At 45.5% G+C, this 18,761-nt stretch overlaps 1 protein-coding gene across 9 annotated transcripts in view; it reads right to left on the bottom strand.

The window, feature by feature from the left end:
* Window positions 1–18,761, bottom strand: part of ARID1B (AT-rich interaction domain 1B) — a 441,388-nt gene that overhangs the window by 67,634 nt on the left and 354,993 nt on the right. For all 9 annotated transcript variants that reach the window (XM_047732510.1, XM_047732515.1, XM_047732511.1 and 6 more), the window contains one exon: window positions 6,519–6,698. In XM_047732510.1, the coding sequence (XP_047588466.1) occupies window positions 6,519–6,698 (180 nt within the window). The remainder of the gene's footprint in view (window positions 1–6,518; window positions 6,699–18,761) is intronic.

Here is an 18,761-nt window from a genome sequence, read left to right as displayed (position 1 = left end):
ATAAAACAGTAAAATTAAAATCTCTATGGTATGAAACAAAAGCATCTCAGAGTCACCGTGGTCACCCGTTGCTGGAGCTCCTGTCCTCCCTGGGCTCCAGAGTGGCCATGCTCTGGGCGCACCTGTGTGGGGACAGCGCCGCCTGGAGGGAGAGCTCTGACCTGCTTCCCCAGAGGGCTGAGGGACCCTCACCCTTTTGTGGCTTGTCATTCAGTAAGGCTATTTCTTTTCAAACATTTGAAAAAATGGCCAAGCTATGAGTCCTAGCAAAAGGCACCTTGCTGAGATGTCAAGCAAAGCTGAATGTCCACATCCTGTATTCCTACAGTCTGTCCAGCTTGTCGTGACCAAGACCTTCCGTGGAGGAACAACCTATGGGATAACGTCACAAGGATGTGCTTCCTCAGAGAGGGGAGTGAACAGCAGCACTCTAGAGCGCTGCTGGTTTGAATTAGCAAGGAAAAAGAGTTTTGTACTGGTCAAAATTAAAGCTGCTTTATGGTGTTTTTTCTTCCTTTTTTAAATTTTAAGTTGCTTTGTGGTTTAAATTTTCTTCACTCCTTCCTAAATCCCTGGGTTTTGATAAAATTGTGATGGTTATTGGTCTGTTAAGAAAAATTCATGCTTAAATCTTACAAAATGGAAACTAAATTTGAGCATAAAAAGAAGACTGCATTAACAATCTTTTGCTGTAAAACGACCTACTTCAGTTTCTGTCTTTTCCCCAGTATTGGTGAGATAGAGATTTTGAATATTTCCTTAACAACAAAACAATATAGAATATGGAACTGACACCTGCCTAGTACTGCTGACTTAACCATAAAATAAGGCTACAGTAATACAGTAGTAGAAGGCTGTAAATTTGTCATGTGTATCACAATCAGTTTCAAGGGGAAATAAAATGAGTTAACTGAACAGGGAGTGAGCTGCCCAGAAAGCAGGCTTTGGAAAGTCAAAGAACAGGATGTGGTCAGTCTGCAGCACTGGCCAGGAAAACACGGTTCCACAGGGCAGACACATCTTCCCTCTGTCGAAGAGAGGCTGAACTTAGCTTAATTCGATAATAAGACTGAGATTTGGGACTTATAACAGTAGAGACTGAAACTCTGGGTCACGGTGACACTGAGGATGTCATGGGCCTATAAGGTACCCTCAAGTGACTAGGGAGCTGCCAATGAGTGACATTTATGTGTTGTTCCTCTTCAATTGAAACAGTTGTAACATTGTCTGATTCACTATTTCAGAACTGCACGTTTCAACTAGGTATGATCTGGAGTTTTCCCAAAGGCACTGAGAAACACATTTTAGTGAAGGGAGAAGGAATATTTTTAGAAAACAAACAAACTAACAAAAAATCTTTAAGCTCTGGTAAAAATATCTTTTATCAAGTAACTTAGAAATAAGTCTCAGGGTGCCTGCATGGCTCAGTCGATTAAGTGTCCAACTCTTGGTCTCAGATCAGGTCATAATCCCAGGGTCCTGGGATTGAGCCCTTGGCGGGCTCTGCACTCAGTGGTGCACCTGCTAGAGATTCTCTCCCACTCCCTCTGCCCCTCCCCCTGCTTCCGTATGCACGCGTGGGTACATGCACACTCTTTCTCTAAAATAAATAATTAACTCTTAAAAAAAGAAAAGAAATAAAAGTCTCTTCAGACTCACCTACTTAAAAGTTCCCTGCTTCCTAAGACACACACTATACAAACTAAGGCATAAACCCAGGGCTGCATCAGTATACAACCTGTGCAGCTGTACGTGCCAGCCCAGACACTTTTGTGCAAGTGAGTGAGAACTGAGGGGACTAGAAGCTCAGAATTATTTAGTTGCCCAAGGTAATATTGCTTATTTATAGCAAAATTAAGGCTAGATGCCCATTTTCTGCAATTAGTGACAAATATGCCAAAAAATATTTGTCGTCATTTTGAGAGACACTGTTCTAGAGAACACAATACAAGGCGGTCTTTGTTCTTAAGAAATATAAAGGCTGGGGCACCTGGGTGGCTCAGTGGGTTGAGCCTCTGCCTTCGGCTCTAGGTCATGATCTCGGGGTTCTGGGATGGAGCCCCGCATCGGGCTCTCTGCTCGGCAGGGAGCCTGCTTCCTCCTCTCTCTCTGCCTGCCTCTCTGCTTACTGTGACCTCTATCTGTCAAATAAATAAATAAAGTCTTAAAAAAATTAAAAAAAAAAAAAAAAAGAAATATAAAGGCTGGGGCACCTGGATGGCTCAGTGGGTTGGGTCTCTGCCTTCAGCTCAGGTCATGGTCTCGGGGTCCTGGGGATGAGCCCCCCGTTGGGCTCTCTGCTCAGCGGGGAGCCTGCTTCCCCCTCTCTCTTCCTGCCTGCTTACTTTTGATCTCTGTGTGTCAAATAGATAAATAAAATCATAAAAAAAAAAGAAATATAAAGGCTATAAAGGTGAAGTTTGTTTCAGCTCTTTCCCCCAAATTCATTAATAATTAACATGTCAATTCTATAGCTCCTTTCCATTTATTAAAGCAAGTCTCAATCAACCTACTTGCAAACCCTTTATAGGGATAGTTACTATATGTACTTGCTTGAAGGTAGAAAAGCACTATTTCATAAAATATACTGCAATTAGACATTCTCACACATTTAGATTTGATTCATTCCACTTGCATATTAAATAATTCAGAGTTTACAGTATTAATATACATTTCTAAAAATTTCCTTAACTTCATAGAAACTTTTTTCTTCATCTCTAGTATCTCTGATGTATTTCTAAGCCTGTACTCTCAAAATGTTCCTTGTTCCTCGAAGGCAAGTAGCTTGTATCTCCCCACTGGCTCACTAAATGAATGAACCGGCCAGGAGGGGTTATGTCGGAAGCATGGGACTATGTGAGCGGTCTCCGAGGTCTCCTTTGGTTTGAACCCTGGCTCTCCCACTTACTAGCTGTGGGACTGTGGGTCAATACTTAACCTGCTCACCTGCTCATCTGCAAAATGGGGATAACGTCACAGCTTCCCATTAATTAAGAAAATGGGCAAGTCAGTCTGAGTTTGAATCCCGGCACGACCACTGCACTGCGTGTCCTGGTGAAGCTGTTTGCCTACTATCTGCGTCAGTTTCTTCATCCGCCACGTGCCATAGTAACAGACGTATCACAGAGCCTGTCGTGGGCATTAAATGAGTTAGTCGGTGGAAAACGCTCCAGGGGCGCCTGGGTGGCTCAGTCAGTTGAGTGTCTGACTCTTGATTTCAGCTTAGGTCATGATCTCAGGGTTGAGAGGTCAAGCCCCGCGTTGGGCTTCGTGTTCAGGATAGTTGGCTTGGGATTCTCCCTTCGCTCCTCCCCCTGCTCGCTCTCTCTCTCTCTCTCAAATAAGTAAATAAATAAAATCTATAGCAAAACAAAACAAAACGCCTCAAACAGGACCCAGGACACAGTAATAAATGTTGGCTGTTATTACTAAAAACAATTTTGAAGAAGCCATTCCTGACAGTAAAAAGGTTGAAAAAAAAGACTGTAAGAGATCTTCCTCTGAGGCCTCTTAAAAACAAAATGAACCCAGAAGAAAGTCATCTAGCTTGGTACAGAAACGGAAGATGGGACTAATGGGCTCTGCGAGTCACACACAAGTGACTCTTTTCAGAGACCTTAACACATGTAACACAAAATTGTAAGCTGAATGTTTTACTACTAATTTGAGTAGTTAATTAAGAGGAGGAAGAAAAAAATACTTCATTTGTGTCATGTTTAAAAGGATCAACAAAGAGAAATTCAAAAGTAAGGCCATTTGTGGAACTGAACAATATGTTACAAGCATTCGTTTCCTGTGATTTAGTGTTTGCTGGAGGAGAAGACAAGGAGGAAAGGCGAACAATTCTGAGTTGAACACAGAGTACCAGGACACCGATTTTAAGCACACAGCGCTGGAAGCCCATCAAGGACCCCAGGAGGACTCGCACGTCGCAGTGGCTGTGAGTGAGAGGTCACTCGGGGGAAGGAGAGATGGCAGATAGGACAGAAATGCAGGCACTCAAGTTCTCCAAGTGAAAAAGTGTTGAGTATGCAAATTATCCTTATTCTAAATGGTTTCAAGTATCAACCTAAACTCAGTGTTTCTGCCTTAAAAGAAATCCCTTCCTGACTATAAGACCAAAATGTTACGAGTGGATCCAGCCGGTTGTGTTGATATAAAAGGCTGTGGAGTTGAAGCAAGATTTAGACTGCAGGACATCTGAACTGGAAGCAAATTCCAAAGTAACATGATCGAATTTTCTCATTTTCTAGAGGAAAAGTAATTCCCAAAGAGTAAGTACTTTTCCAAGGACATACAGCAGTTTGGATGAGAACTCTCACAGGTTCAGTGCTCTTAAATTATGAATCCTAACGTTCAATTATTCTGGAAAACTGAGGGTTTTATTTGGAGAAGAAATCCTTTCTATAGAAATGGCCTTTCCTGCTATTAACTCCGGGAGCGTAAGCGCTTTCTTAACTGTTCACAAAAGACTCATCAGATAGTCAAGGTTCTATCTTCCCTTATTCTGAGAACAGCAGAGGATGAGGTTGCGAGAGTGAATTATTTAAGAGAAGACAGACCAATTTTGAAGATTACACAAAGCCCTTGTGAGTTTTAGCGGTTAAGTCCCAGACCTTTAGCCACTCCCAGTTCTGAGAACAACAGGCTCTGACCTTGTCTCCAGTTACATTCTGAGCTCAAGTCCCCATTTACTGTGTGTATAACAACATACAAACTGCTTTTCTAACTTTCACTAAAGTTTTCTCCTTTTCACGAGGGTCAAAGGAACCCAGTTTTGAAGACACCCCCTGCCGGATGGGTCCTTTGGGCAGAGATGTGGTCTTACACCTGAGTGCCTCAGTGACCTGCCTCAGCGCAGGGACAAACGTCTCCATGTCACAGCCTCCTGGGGCTGCCAGGGAACAGGCAGACTGCTCCTGTCAGGTGGGACCTGAATTCCTAGGGTTTCCTGAAATTGGTATCACGGGAAGCCACTGATGACATGGTGGAAAGGGAATCAAGTAAAACACAAAGTTTACCTCCACTCCACATACGGACAAAGGGGGGAAAGCGCCAAGCACTAAGTCTTGTTTTGGGGGTTCTAACAGAGTTGTTCCTAACAGAAAGAGTTGGGAAGATAATGAAGCAACTCGAGGCAAGGAAACTATGTGATGTGGGAATATGGAAGATGCTGGAGATTTTTCAGAAAGAAATCTTCAAGAACAACACAGACACATCGGTCACTCCGTTTTCAAACCGTGAAGTACTACAAATAGAAAGAAAGGCTTTCCTGACGAACACCAGAGGAGAAGCCAAGAAGGTGGCAAGGCCTTCTCAGGGGAGCATCTCGCCTTGTGCAGCGCTGGCTCCATGGCTGGAGACGCTCAATGGACCCTGACACTTGAGACCCTTGACAGAGCTCAGTGGCTTGCTACACACACACACACACACACACACACACACACAGGTCTTCAAAAGAGAAGAAGACTGTATTTAACAGGAGGAGACCTGACTTGGCTGTTGGTTTACTACAATTTCCTAGTGGGCATTCATCATCTTCACTTGGAATATTCCTGATATTTCTGAGGAAACTCTGGGAATCGTGCCAGATTATCTCATGCTCTCAAAATTATCCATTAATGTCTAATTTAAATAAACAAAACATAAAGAAGGTGCGAAAATTCAAATGCCTTACTGCCAAAAGTGTCTTAGAAAAAAATGTATCAGGTTAAAAACCTTGATAAGAGGGGCCTACATGTACATGACAAAACATACATCAACTTCCAGGAAGGCAGAATGTAAACAGTGCATTTTGGTTCCATTATTTTTCGACTCTTGCCTTAGCTTCCTTTTTTTTGTCATTATCTTAAAGATTTTATTTTTAAGTCATCTCTACACCCAACCTGGGGCTTGAACTCACAGCCCCAAAGTCAAGAGTTGCATGTTCCATGAGGCCAGACAGGCGCCCCGTTACCTTCCTTTTTTGAAAGACCTGTCCATGTCAGGCTTGGCTCTGTCTTCGCAGAGTAAGACTGGTACTGACTGAGAAAATGAGAGCCGCTCTTTCCCGGACACAGAACTCTGGAGACAGACCAGGAGCGGATGTCACGAGACAGTACCCTTTGGAATGCGGGGTACACTGTTCCAGAGGCAGTTACGGAGAGACAGGGGACACGATCAGAATTCAACATAATGAAACCCCAGTGTTAAGTCAGAAACATTTCAAGGACAAGGTCTGTGTCTATTTCTCAACAAGCATTTCGAACTACACCACAGAAATGGACTTACTCCTCTCTACATTAAACAGCAGTCCCCACGGTGTCTGATGCATGAGTGCCTAACAGTCACTTGCTATAATTACTCTCCCCGTCACTGCGGGCAACAAGGGCGGCGGGTTTGTGTTAACTGCACAGATCTGCTGGGTAACAAATAATGGGATCTGGAAAAGTGTTTGTGATATGAAGATCTTGAAGGACTAACATACTCACAAACCTTCTACAACCTACTGTGATGCGGCTTTGAGAAGCGTCGTTTACCTTGTGGTCCATACTGGCTCATCTGTGGACCGTAAGTCCCACTTGAGTTACTCTGCTGAAAGCTACTGATTCCGGGATGCATCTGGCCTCCAGGAGAAGGATGAGGCGACATGGGTGGTCCTGTCTGTTGAGGTCCATACTGAGACATCTGGGGGTTTCTTTGTGTGCCTGCCATAAAACCTAGGTGGGAAATAAATGGAAATACGTAAGAGCAGGTGACAAAATGGACAGGGAATTGTGTACAGGGTGGGTGGGGAGAAGACCGGTGCTGCGAGACTCCCCCGAAGAAGCACCTAAAGGTGTCTCAACCAAAGTGGGGGACCTGGGGGGATCCCCTGGGACTCCCCCAGTCCTAAGTCTGAGAGCCTAGTGGAGTTCCCGGGAACTAAGTAGACTGTGGCCTTGAACTAGGGAAAGGCGAGAAGAGAGAGGAGGTAAGCAAGCTTAACCTCTCTTGGAGACGAGGCCCCTACAAAACGTTAACAGTAACACCCAGGAAGCCCTCACATTGCCAGCCTTCCACTCCTGCTGGGCAAACACGTGGTTTGCCCCCTCAGAGCCTTATTTCTGGGATGCATGTTTCCGGCCACCTCTTTCCGCCCCTCTTCTCGAGGTCGTGCCAGTACCCGGCTCTCCCCTGCTCGGAACCGTTCGGTGCCCTGATCTCCTGAGCAACGATCGTTCACCTTGATTCCTAGAGTGCCTCAGACTTGTGAACTGTAGCTCATACTGCTCCTTATGGGGACACTGAACAAGGGGCAGGTTTGGAGCACACTCTGCTATTCCAAAACAGAACTCTGACTTCCTCCCGCAAGCTACCATGCCTGGGGTCCCCTGTCTCTACTAATGGCACCAGCACTCACCCAGACGCTCCGGTCAAAAACCCATGACTCCTGTGATTCCCTCCTCCCTCTCCTTATTTCCCAGGTATGTGCCCATCGTGTTGCTGGTGCTTCTGGAATGTCTCTCGGGCTGCTCCTCTGCCGATTCCACTCCTGCAGAAGCCTGGCCGGCCACCATCTTCCTTTCCCCGCACCCCACATTCTACTCGGTCCTCTCCGCCTCAACCATCACCCACCCCCTACTTTGCTCCTTTCGCTTTGCTTTCACAAAGCTGCCAGAATCACCTTTCAGGAATAAAAAAGGAAATGAGAGCCTATCTTTCCTGCATGAAACCCCTCAAGGCTTCCCAGAGAGTCTGGGAACCAGAGGCCAACCTCTGACCACAGTCCGTGGTCTCTTCCGTGGTCAGCTGTTGCCATCCTCACTCCACCCCATGTCCTGTGGCTCCTTGCAGGTCACATCGAAAAGCATAACTCCCTCCTGTTCCCCCTTCCTGGGAATGCGCTTCCACCTGCTAATTTCTCCTCATCTCCAAGGCCCCTTCCTGGGCTGCCTGCCCTGTGGCTGCAGCGCCCTGGCCCTTTCTCACTTGAATTTCTTCAAAGTGCTTCTCATAACCTGCCATCATTTTACCGTATCTGGGACTCACTCAGCCTTCCTCTCCCCACTAAAGCCTCAGTTCCGCGAGGGCAAGAATCATGGCTGTCCCACCGCTGCGTCCTAACGTGGCAGCGGGGTGTCTGGCACATGGTAGGTCACTATTTATTGAATGAATACTAACTTCCTCGTGCACACCGCAGACCACAAGCACAATAAAGTAGGTGCTTGTGAGTTGCTGTCCAAATGGATAAAGAAAATACATCTTTAAATGATGCAGGACCATCACGTCAAGGCACCCCCAGGTCATCAGCAGTTTAGGCAAAGAGAAGCGAGTACAAAGAATGAGCCATGAAAAGACTCATGTAGACTGCGTACCCCAAATCAAGACCTGTCTCTAAGAAAAAGCGAACACCATCAAACTAGCATACCAAGGGTGGGCAGTTTGAACGACAACTCCCAGGACCGGGGAGACTGGGCTGGTGAGTTCTCAAACGTCAGGCGGAGGTTCTAGTCGCCACAGAAGGTTGTGGGAGTGGGGGGAGGCTTCATTATTCCAGAGAACCTAGAGCAGCAGTGGCCAAAGAGAGTCTACTGAGGCAGCTAGAGGGGAGATGATACTCAGATCCGAAGTCAGCTTCAACTTAGGGGGATAAAGGAGGTCAGACATTTATAAAGGCCATAGTTTATATTTCGGTTAGGGGAAAAAAGTGATCTTTTAACATTGCTTCTGTCTAAAGAGTTAGAGATAAAATATAAGTAAGTTGAGTTGTTCCTTATTATCCTATTCCATTTATTTATAAAGATAAGTCTTATGAAATTGGGCTCAATTGGCAGCTCCCAGATATAAATCATCATAGAAAATGTTTGCTTTTTCAAATCTGAAAACAAACAGAAATCAGAGCACTAAAATTACTATAAATGATTGCATCTTAAGATGTTTCATGAAATATTTATCTAAGCTTAGTATAAAATTCTCAAGAGTTTCATATAGAGTCCTGTTTAATAAAAAATGTGTTTAAATTCCATACAGATTGTGTGGGTTTGTCTTTCTTTCTTTTAAAGAGTGACGGCTGTCTTCTTCATTAAAGAAAATAACACAGGTCAGTTTTTTTGGGCATTCAATTTCATTTCAACCATGAAAGTCTCCATGTTGAAGGATTCAGAACCTCTGATAATACAGTACATCCTTGGGTTTTTGCTGCCTCTGGGATACCTAATAGGCTTGAGATTTGTACAAATGAATTCTAAGAATTCTTACCTGGGCAAGTTATTTATTTCCAACTATTTACTCAGTCCTTAAAAATATATACGCCATGTTCCACTTGAATTATCTCACTTATCACTGGCACTTTGCAGAAAATCAAGTGTGTGTAAAGATTCCAAAAGGTAGAATATTAAAGCAAATTCAAACGGAATATATCACAGCATCAAACTCCACAACTCAGAGACAAGGTTCTGTGGGGTATGGAATCCACAGAAACTACAGTTATATACAGCTGTTTTTCTGTGTATTGCTTCAGCAACGGAACCACTTACAAGAGCTCCCTGAAATCTTGGTTTGTGTTTTGGTGAGGCTCATCTCTTCCCATGTATTTCCCAAGACAACGAAAGGAGAAGGCGACGTTAGTCGCCTGACTCCCTTCTGAGCTAAAGTCACCTACTGGTGGTCTACTGGGAATACAAGGTCCTGACGACGGTCTCGTCTGCGTCACCAGCTCAGCAGCTGCATGGGGAGAAAGATACGTGAAGAAACACATCACGGTGTGTACGGATCGGCCCAGCTGTGTGACCCCAGGCAAATCCTAATTCATCTGAGCCTCAGTTTCCACATCTTAAAATGAAGATGAGGTTGTGCTAAGATCGACTGGAATAACATGGGAGGGTTTGGTGGTCTGAAATGTGACAGAGGAAAGGGACTGGATGCCACTTCCCTGCTGTATGAAGTGCCATCAACCTCTTTCAACTGAATAGCCCACCTATTCAGATGTCCTCTCTCACTAGAATGAGCAAGCTAGTTTTGATACATTTGCTTTTTATTTAAATGCCTGAAATCCATGTTACTCTAGTACTTGGGTAACTGTCTACACATTCAAAATATGATACAAAAGTTCAGGAACATATACACACAGGTGTCTCCCTTTATCTGCAGGAGGGAGACATTCCAAGACCCCCCAATGGATGCCTGAAGCTGCGGAGAGTACAGAACCTGTACCTGTCCAAGGATTTTTCCGATGCATACACACCTCTGATCAAATTTAATTTGTAAATTGGACACAGTAAGAGATTAACAGCAATAACTAATATAGAATAGAACAATTACTACAAAATATTGTAATAAAGTCTATATGAATGCCATCTTTCTCTCTCTCTCTCTCGACATGTTGTACTGTACTCACCCTTCCTTCTGGGATAATGTGAAATAAGAAAATGCCCATATGAGGAGATGAGGATGGGAGGAGTATGATGTAGGGGTTGTGACGTAGCATTAGGCTACTAATGACCGTCTGACATTACGTCAGGAGGATCATCTGCTTCTGAAATATGGATGACTGTGGAGACTGGGAAAGTAAAACCACAGAGGGGAGCCGTGGTGGGGGAGGGGGAGGCTACTGTACCCCTCTCTCTTACCGTGGAGTTCCCCGTTCCAAGGGCAATGGTTTGTAATGTATCTTTTTGGAGATGTTCTATAATTTGTATTTGATTCTGTGTTTCTCTTATCATGAGTAAAGGGGAACATTTTGCTTAGCAGCTATTTTTTGTTTCTTTTCTAGAACCATTTATATCATTTGCCCACTTTTCTGTTAGTCACTCTATGTCCTGACTATGAAGTATTTCGTCTTACAGATAAGGTTCCTACTATGCCACAGTGACAGGGCCCGCAGAAGCTCTGGTATCTGCAATTCGGGGGGAATGTGGTCCTTCACTGAGATCAACGGTAAATGGGCCACAGGCTGTCTTAGCAGGAAATCGCTATGATCTGACTTGCATTTCTGAAAGCTAATTCTGTTAGAACCTGAGGCATGAAGAAAGGACTTGCAGGAGACCAGTGAGGAGGTAGGCAGAGTGATCTGTGATACATAATCGCAGTTAAATGCCAGCTGTAATCCTACCGGAAAAGGCTTCCATGACAGACAGAACTGTATTCTCAAAAGGTTATTGAATATGCCCACAGTCTAAACAAACTGATGAAAAATTTGAAGACAAAATTTGGCTAAAAAGCAAGAATTTCTACTTTGTGTTCTGAAGATAGAAACTCTGCATGTCTATTATTTGCAACCTCCTCTGTAAAACAAGGACAACTGCATCTATTTCACAGAGATGCTGTGGGGATTAAATGAGATACTACAGTGGGTGCCCAGAAGAGCGGGCTTCCAATAATTATTAGCTGGTACTATTATTACACGTTCATGAAAGAAAAGCAAGAGAGGCAGCTCGTGTGGTGACAAGAGCACTGAGCCAGGCTGTTGGTTCTGGGCTCCCGTGTCTGCTGTGCAAGATACAGCAGTTAACCGAACCTTCCTGGCTTCAGTTCCACCGCCTGTTCGATGGGGAGGAGGAAGAGGAAGCAGAGTACTTGAAGGGACACTTCTAGCTCTAGTTCTCGCTTCTGCCTTCAGCACTTTTTCCCCTAGGAAAAATCCAGTCAAGTCTGTGACTTCCATGTATATTTATTTATTTGGGATATTTCTTGCTTTGTTTTGATTTTAACCTTTGTTTTGAACGAAAGAAATATTAAAATGTTTCCAAAAACCAAATTTCAACCAAGAATTTTCTACCTATTTATGGTGACATATTTATTTGATTGTATTTTGCTTCTTCTAGAAAGTTATTATAAAACGACAGCTTGCGACATAGTTTGTGAATAGAAAAACTGACAGCTGAGAGAATAAAGCTGCTTTTTAAAAAAGGTGTGAAGTTTCGCTGGTTATGAGCCATCTGAATTTAGAAAACCAAACTTTCTAGTAAGGGAAATTTAGAAAGTATAAAATTCATTTCCTATATATTATGAAAGTATATTTTATGACTGGATATATTAGGGAACTGTATGCCCCAAGTAAGTATCTAACGTGGGGAAATTCAGACTTTGGCAAAAATACTAAACGATGGGGTGCCTGGGTGGCTCAGCCAGTTGAGGGGCTGCCTTCGGCTCGGGTCATGATCCCGGGGTCCTGGGATCGAGCCTCACATCGGGCTCTCTGCTCAGCGGGGAGCCTGCTTCCCCACCCCCTCCGCCTGCCTCTCTGCCTACTTGTGATCTCTGTCAAATAAATAAATAAAATCTTACCAAAAAAAGGTATTTAAAGGAAAAGAGGGGGTGGGGAAGGAAAGGCAGAGAGAGGAAGGGAAAGCTATACTTGAGAGAAAAGGTAATGCAGGCTAACAGGAAACTTGCACATCCGTTGGAATCAGGAGACGTGGGTCAGGAGTTGCCTCTGCGACCCACCCTGGGGACCCCTGGGCTCTCTTGCATGTAACAGCACTTCCTTCCTCCCTTACAAGATCGTTCCGAGAGTCAAATAAGGAAAGCACATGCAGAAATGCTTCTCTAAGCTGAAAGCCAGCTCGAACAGTGCCGAGCTCGGCGATCGTGCGGGAACTCGACACCAGCAGCCTCACGCACACCTGCCGGCGAGCTCCAGGCCACTCTGACATTCACGGAAAGTGGCGAGGACGAGAGAGCACTGAGAAGGACAATGTATTATCCTTGTCTTGAAAGGCCTTAAAATTGGGTTGGGGGGCAAACAGAACCTTCCAGCAGGGAGCGATGACCAAGGAAGCTTGCGAAGCCACTGAAGCCGGGGGCGGGCAGTGTGTGAGGTGAGGGGGTACCCACGAGGTGGGGACAGGCTCTGCCCTCGTGGGGCTCACGTGCTGGCGGGAGACAGACACACAGACATGTGACTGGGTACATGATCAGGAGAAAACAGAAGTTTAGGTGCCGTGAGGGTGGGAGGGGGGACCCAATTCAGACTGGGGGCCACCTGAGACCCGACCAGCAAAGCAGATGGCACAGTGTACGTTCTCAGAAGCTACAGTTTCACATTCGGCTGAATCCTAGGGGCACCGGGGCACCTCCACCTGGCCAGCTCTTTCCCTGGTTAAATATCTTACCCCTTTCTCAAAGTCCTCCCCTGCGAAGTTCCTAAGTGCAGCGAGTGGCCAGCACACGGGCAGGGCCACACCAGCTCTCATGAGGGCCTGCCCCTTCGCCACCAGCACCCATGTCCGCGCCCCGTCCTCCTGCGTTTCCCTCTCAGCAGAGGGACACCGTTCACTCGTGCGCAAGGCCCGCGTCCTCGCTCACGCCCTGAATCCCGTCCTTCCTCTTCTCTCCAGGGATTTGTCGATTGTGTTTGTTCCAGAACTAGTCCCTGACTCTTGAGTGCTTAACAGAATGAAGCCCAAACTCATCGGGCCAGCACAGGAGTCTTTCTAAATCCGGCCTGACCTATTTCTCCAGCTCTATCACGGTGTCCCTCTAGGTTCTGATTCCTCAGACCCTCTTCTCTCTCCGTGGGCTCCAGGTGGCTTTAGCCCGGCAGGTCTTGGCATGTTCCTTCGCTTTTTAAGTATTTACTCCGACGACCTCTCATGTGCCAGGCAACGTGCCGCCGTCAGGGACAGCTGATGTTCCCCGAACATGTACTACGTGCTAATACTCTGTTCTCTATGAGCTCCTTCAAATTTCAACGCCAATGAAGATGCGGAGGCTCACGCAGTGTTAAGACACCGTCAACCACAGCCCACAGTGAAGGAACAGATCCACAACCTTATCACACTCGGCTTTGCATACGTGCTGCCTCACAGGACAATTTCCACCCTTATTATGTGAAATGCACTCTAGTAAAAAAAATTTTTTTTTCAATTAAAAACTCAGTAATGGGAGGCACGGCTTGAAAACAAAGTGCTAGGCCGTGTCCTCTGGTGAGTGTGCGGTTTTCCCAGCGTGCCTGCCAGGCCAGGCGCCTCCGTGCAGCCCGCGGATTCCTGCTCTCGTGTACCACGGCCCTCCTGTGCCTTCCAGAAAAGCGGGCACTTTCGTACGCTCAGAGGGCACCAGGTGTGTGAGCTGAGACGGAGCAGTCACCACACTGCCACCATTTTGGGGCAACGGGCCTGTTTCTGCCCCAAACCGTGAGCGCTGCAGCTCACAAACACATTCTCTCCGCATCTGCCTCCTCGCCCCATGCAAGGGCCTGGGATAAGAGCTGGAACCAGATACTTGTTTTTAACGACTAAGACAACAACTTCATCCGGAGCCCATTTACTTTCACTTTACAAAAAGACCTTCGTCCATGTGGTGGCCTGGTTCCTCAGTTCACGGTACACTTGAGGAACCATTTCCAGGGAAAGGAAGATGGCTTTCCAAAGAAGGCATGGTTGACAGCGGAGACCCCCACCAGCAGAAAGCATGCTGATTCTCCCTCCTAAGTGTCTGCCAAATGCATCCACTTGGTCCATCTCCACTGTCACTGCCAAGTCAACCTGTGGCTTCAACACTCGCAGTCAGGGGACTTCAAGCCAGTTAGTTAACATTTGAGCCCCCTTCCTTTCCTACAACATGTGCGTGACAAGCGAGTTCTACATCCGGAGATTAAAGGAGGAAATGTTATGGGCACCATGCAGCTCAGGGCCTGCACACAGAGCAGAGGCTCTGTAAGTGAGAGCTGTTACTGTTCATATTATTTTTAAGACAACCCACCATTTATTTCCTGTCTGCATGACTCCCAAGTTTCTAAACTAGCTTCCCTGTGCCAGGCTTCCCTACAAACCATCCGTCACAGTGAAGCCAGAAAGTGCTGCAAGTCCCTGGACCGTGGTGAATTTGCCGAGGTGACAAATGCCATGCCCTGTGAGCCTCCTGGCAAACAGCCTGACGCCCTTCCCCAGGTAGCGCACACTCGGTGTCATCCTGCTGGGCCTGCCTGCTCTATGCCTCCTCTGTCAGAGCCAGTTACGGCTGACGGCCAGCTTGCCTCACCCGGTTGACTATCCAGAAAGCGCTGCCCTTTTCCAGAGAGCTAGTTCCAGATACAATTGGCCTGCCATGTTATTTGGCTCCGAAAAGCTAGGCTTGTCAGTTTCAGGCCACTCAACCAACAGCTACAATACCGATTAGCTCTAGTGGCATAGGACTCTGCGTACATCCTTTCTGATCTGGCAGATTCCCCAGAGTTTGCCCACTGAAATGAGAGAGAGAGAGAAAGAGAGAGAGAGAGAGAGAGAGAGAGAGAGAAGTATCAAGATTTCTGTCAAGGGCCTGAATTGACTCTCGGGGTAAAGAGCAAGGATCTTGACCTTTGTTGACCACTGGATTATAAGCACCACTGACCAAAGACTAGCGTGATAAACATTTATGCGATGGATGAATCAGCCCACTGGTGTGTGTGTGTGCACATGCAGGGAGGTGGTTAAAGAAGATTCTCTTTCTGCTTATAAGGAAGACCACCCAAGACCTTGAGCCACAGGAAGGAGAGCTTGCTCTCTGGCTGGGGCCTTGTCAGGAGCTCTGGAGCTCACAAGAGAAAAGCCTGATCCTAGCCAGGCTTGTTTCCACCATCTACTAAGATGCTAATAACTTGCCCTAATGTTTATTCCAAAGGCACACTCTGTTAATTTAGATACTTAATTACTATTTGATAATTTTTTGAATGCGATATGCTATGTACCCCATCAATAGCTAAAGACAGGAATGGCAGGAGGGTTGTCGGACTCTTACCTGGGATCACTCAGTGTGCATGTTAAGGACTGCTTCCTTTAGCGTCATTCTTCTACAGATATTTTTGTTAGTATCAATGGAAAATTCCAAGACAATCTATTCTTATTTCATGGCAGTGCAAGTGATGTTAAGTCTAGGAAAAATGCTACTGATGTCTAAAATAAAAAATCCAATATTAGAGACTAAGCCAGCGAGACATTTTTCCTTTCTCAATTAAAAAAAAAAAAAAAAACAACAACCCTCATTTTCATCTTAGAAAATTGATCTAATTAAGAATGAGCATTTCTAAAATCTTTCTTTTTATTATTATTAGATTAAGTGAGTTTTTAGGACCTTTCGAGTATCTCCTTCAGCACTGTAGTATTTGTGGTTTATTAAGTGGATATTTTTCCTGGTTTTAAAAAAGTTACAGACTTCTCTTATTTGGAAAAAAGAAATCTGTTTTATAGGGAAGATTCAGTGTTACTATCTAAACTTAGCATATTAAACAAATTAAAAGAAACTGATTTCCACAACCATTATAAACAAACATTTTCCATATAAGAGATGAAATGAACACAGACTATTTTTTATGATGTATGAAGGAGGAAAAACTCCATTGGACAAGACAGAGATATCTTTAGAAGGACTTCAAAAATTCTCAAAAATAGAATGAAATTATATTTAGGATAAAAAGTAAAGCGGCCAGAAGGCGTATTTGGGGGAGATGAGATAGGGGAAAATAGAGTGGAAAGCTCCCCGAATCCAAGCAGGCAATGGCAGTTTGTCAGAACTCCAGAACAGTCACTGAGGGGTTCCAGGGTCATCTAATGGAAATGCATCCCTAAGTCGAGGGGTATACAAAACCGATTTAGAAACAAAGTCATAGTCAAGCAAAAGTGGGAAATTTCAGGCTATTAAATTGGGAGGCATTTTGACATGGGTCTAAGCCTCCCACTGACATTCCTGTCCTCTTCAGGCAACATGACAAATTCTTCAACAGTAATAAGAGACTTTAAATCCTGCTGGAAAACAGAGAGTCAAACACAAAGCCCAAATCACAGTTTATCCTCCCCATGAAAGAAAAAACAGCAAAGGAAGAGTGAGAGCGCCCAGGCTAACACAGGGGAGAGCAAGAGAGCATAGGACCAATTACACAAAATGTGATTTCTTTATCCTCTTCAGCCAGCAGTGAGCTCTGGCCCCATGAGGACACCAGCAAAACAGCCAAGGTTCTACGAGCCACTGGAAAGCAAAACACATTTTTTCCTTTGGCACATGGACAATTTGTTTTCACGTTGGCATCTGTTAAAAATTCACAGAACTGCCCTGTTTCTTCAAGCCAGTTCAATAAAAGATATCTCCCCACATGTGTGAAATAATGGTCACACGCTGTACCAGTTTAGTAGAAAATCTCCCGACTGTAACGACAGAGCGATTTCTCATCCCAAATAGGTGTCACCTTCCCACTTGGAGAGAAAAATAGATTTTAAAGAATATTCTTGTTATATTTTAATATCTCCAGTGTTTATTTGCCTGCCTGCTTCTCTTTACAACATGAACTGCTTTGAGGAAGACAGAAACTAATGACCCGTTCAAGGCTGTAACCCAGGCCCCCCAGTGCTCTCCCAGCTGTGCGATCAGGTTAACTGGCAGAATCCGTCCCTCTTCCTTCTTGGCCGCTGCATCGTCCTATAGCACAGCATCTAAGTTCTCCCCATCCACCCCCACAGAACCCTCTCGGCTACTGACATCATCTATCAACGGGCAAAGGAGAGTCCAGGGAAGGATCAGACTGATTACCCAGATGGTAGATTGGGGCAATATATCTGGCCTTTCCTTACACAATCTTTTTTTTTTTTTTTAAAGATTTTATTTATTTGTCAGAGAGAGAGGGGAGCGAGCGAGCACAGGCAGACAGAATGGCAGGCAGAGGCAGAGGGAGAAGCAGGCTCCCCGCCAAGCAAGGAGCCCGATGTGGGACTCGATCCCAGGACGCTGGGATCATGACCTGAGCCGAAGGCAGCTGCTTAACCAACTGAGCCACCCAGGCGTCCCCTTACACAATCTTTTGAGTGTTAGCTGCGGAAGTCCACTTTGGTGCAGAGAGCAAAGAGCAAAGCAATTTTATGTGTGTTACTAGGGGCTGGAAGAAGCAAAGAAACTGCTTTTTAAGGCTTTCACAACCCATGTTCCCCTCCGAATCACCTGTGCCTGATGCTTATGTTTATTATTAGTATTTGCACAGGGCTTTGCAATTGATATTCTTTATTTTTTATTTTTCTCCTTCTTTTTTTTTCCCCTTACGGAGGTAGGGAGGGGCGAGGTAGAGGGAGAGAGAGGATCTTAAGCGGGCTCCACGCTGAGCGTGAAGCCCGACCTCACAACCCTGAGATTATGACTTGAGCCAAAATCAAGTCAGTTGCTCAACCGACTGAGCCACCCAGGCGCCCCGGGCTTCCCAGTTCATAACCTTCAGATACAAGATTGCATTTGATACATGCAACAAATCCAAAGGACACTGATCCTCACCTTACATATGGAGGAAGCAGAGGTTTAATTAATTGTCTAAGGTCACAAAACTAATTAGTGGTAAAGCCTGTACCTACACCCAGGTTTTTGGGTTCCGAACTCCCTGAAGATTAAAATGAGAAAAAGCATATACTACACGAGCACTGCAGGTAGGAGACTGAACAAGGCCATGGGTCCTTACCATCACAGATCTCTGGTGAGGGAGGGTTCCACTGATAACCCTGGCCATGGGTCCTGAGCACAGCCAGGCTCACAGGAGGGTGCCTGGCTGAGGGGTGCCACTGCGACAGGTAATGCTTCATTCATTTGTTCATGTAGCAAATACGGACTAAAAATCCTACCAGGTGCCAGGCTATGGAGGCCTGAAGGATCAGTAAAGATGGGTGGGGGTGGGAGGGCATGCCAGGGTGGGATTGGGGTCAAGGTGTAAGTGGCAAAAATAACAGAGAAGAGTTTATATAAAGATCCTAAAAGAGGTTTGGTTGGCTGGAGATGAGAGGCAGCGGGGTGATGACAGTGAGGCCAGAAAGGGAGGCTGGCGTGGGGTAAGAAAGAGCCTCGTAATCAAG

The sequence above is a fragment of the Lutra lutra genome, chromosome 6 (genome assembly GCF_902655055.1).
Source record: "Lutra lutra chromosome 6, mLutLut1.2, whole genome shotgun sequence".
Taxonomy (NCBI): domain Eukaryota; kingdom Metazoa; phylum Chordata; class Mammalia; order Carnivora; family Mustelidae; genus Lutra; species Lutra lutra.
The sequence above is the reverse complement of the archived record's forward strand: the minus strand, read 5'-3'. Positions and strand labels throughout refer to the sequence as shown.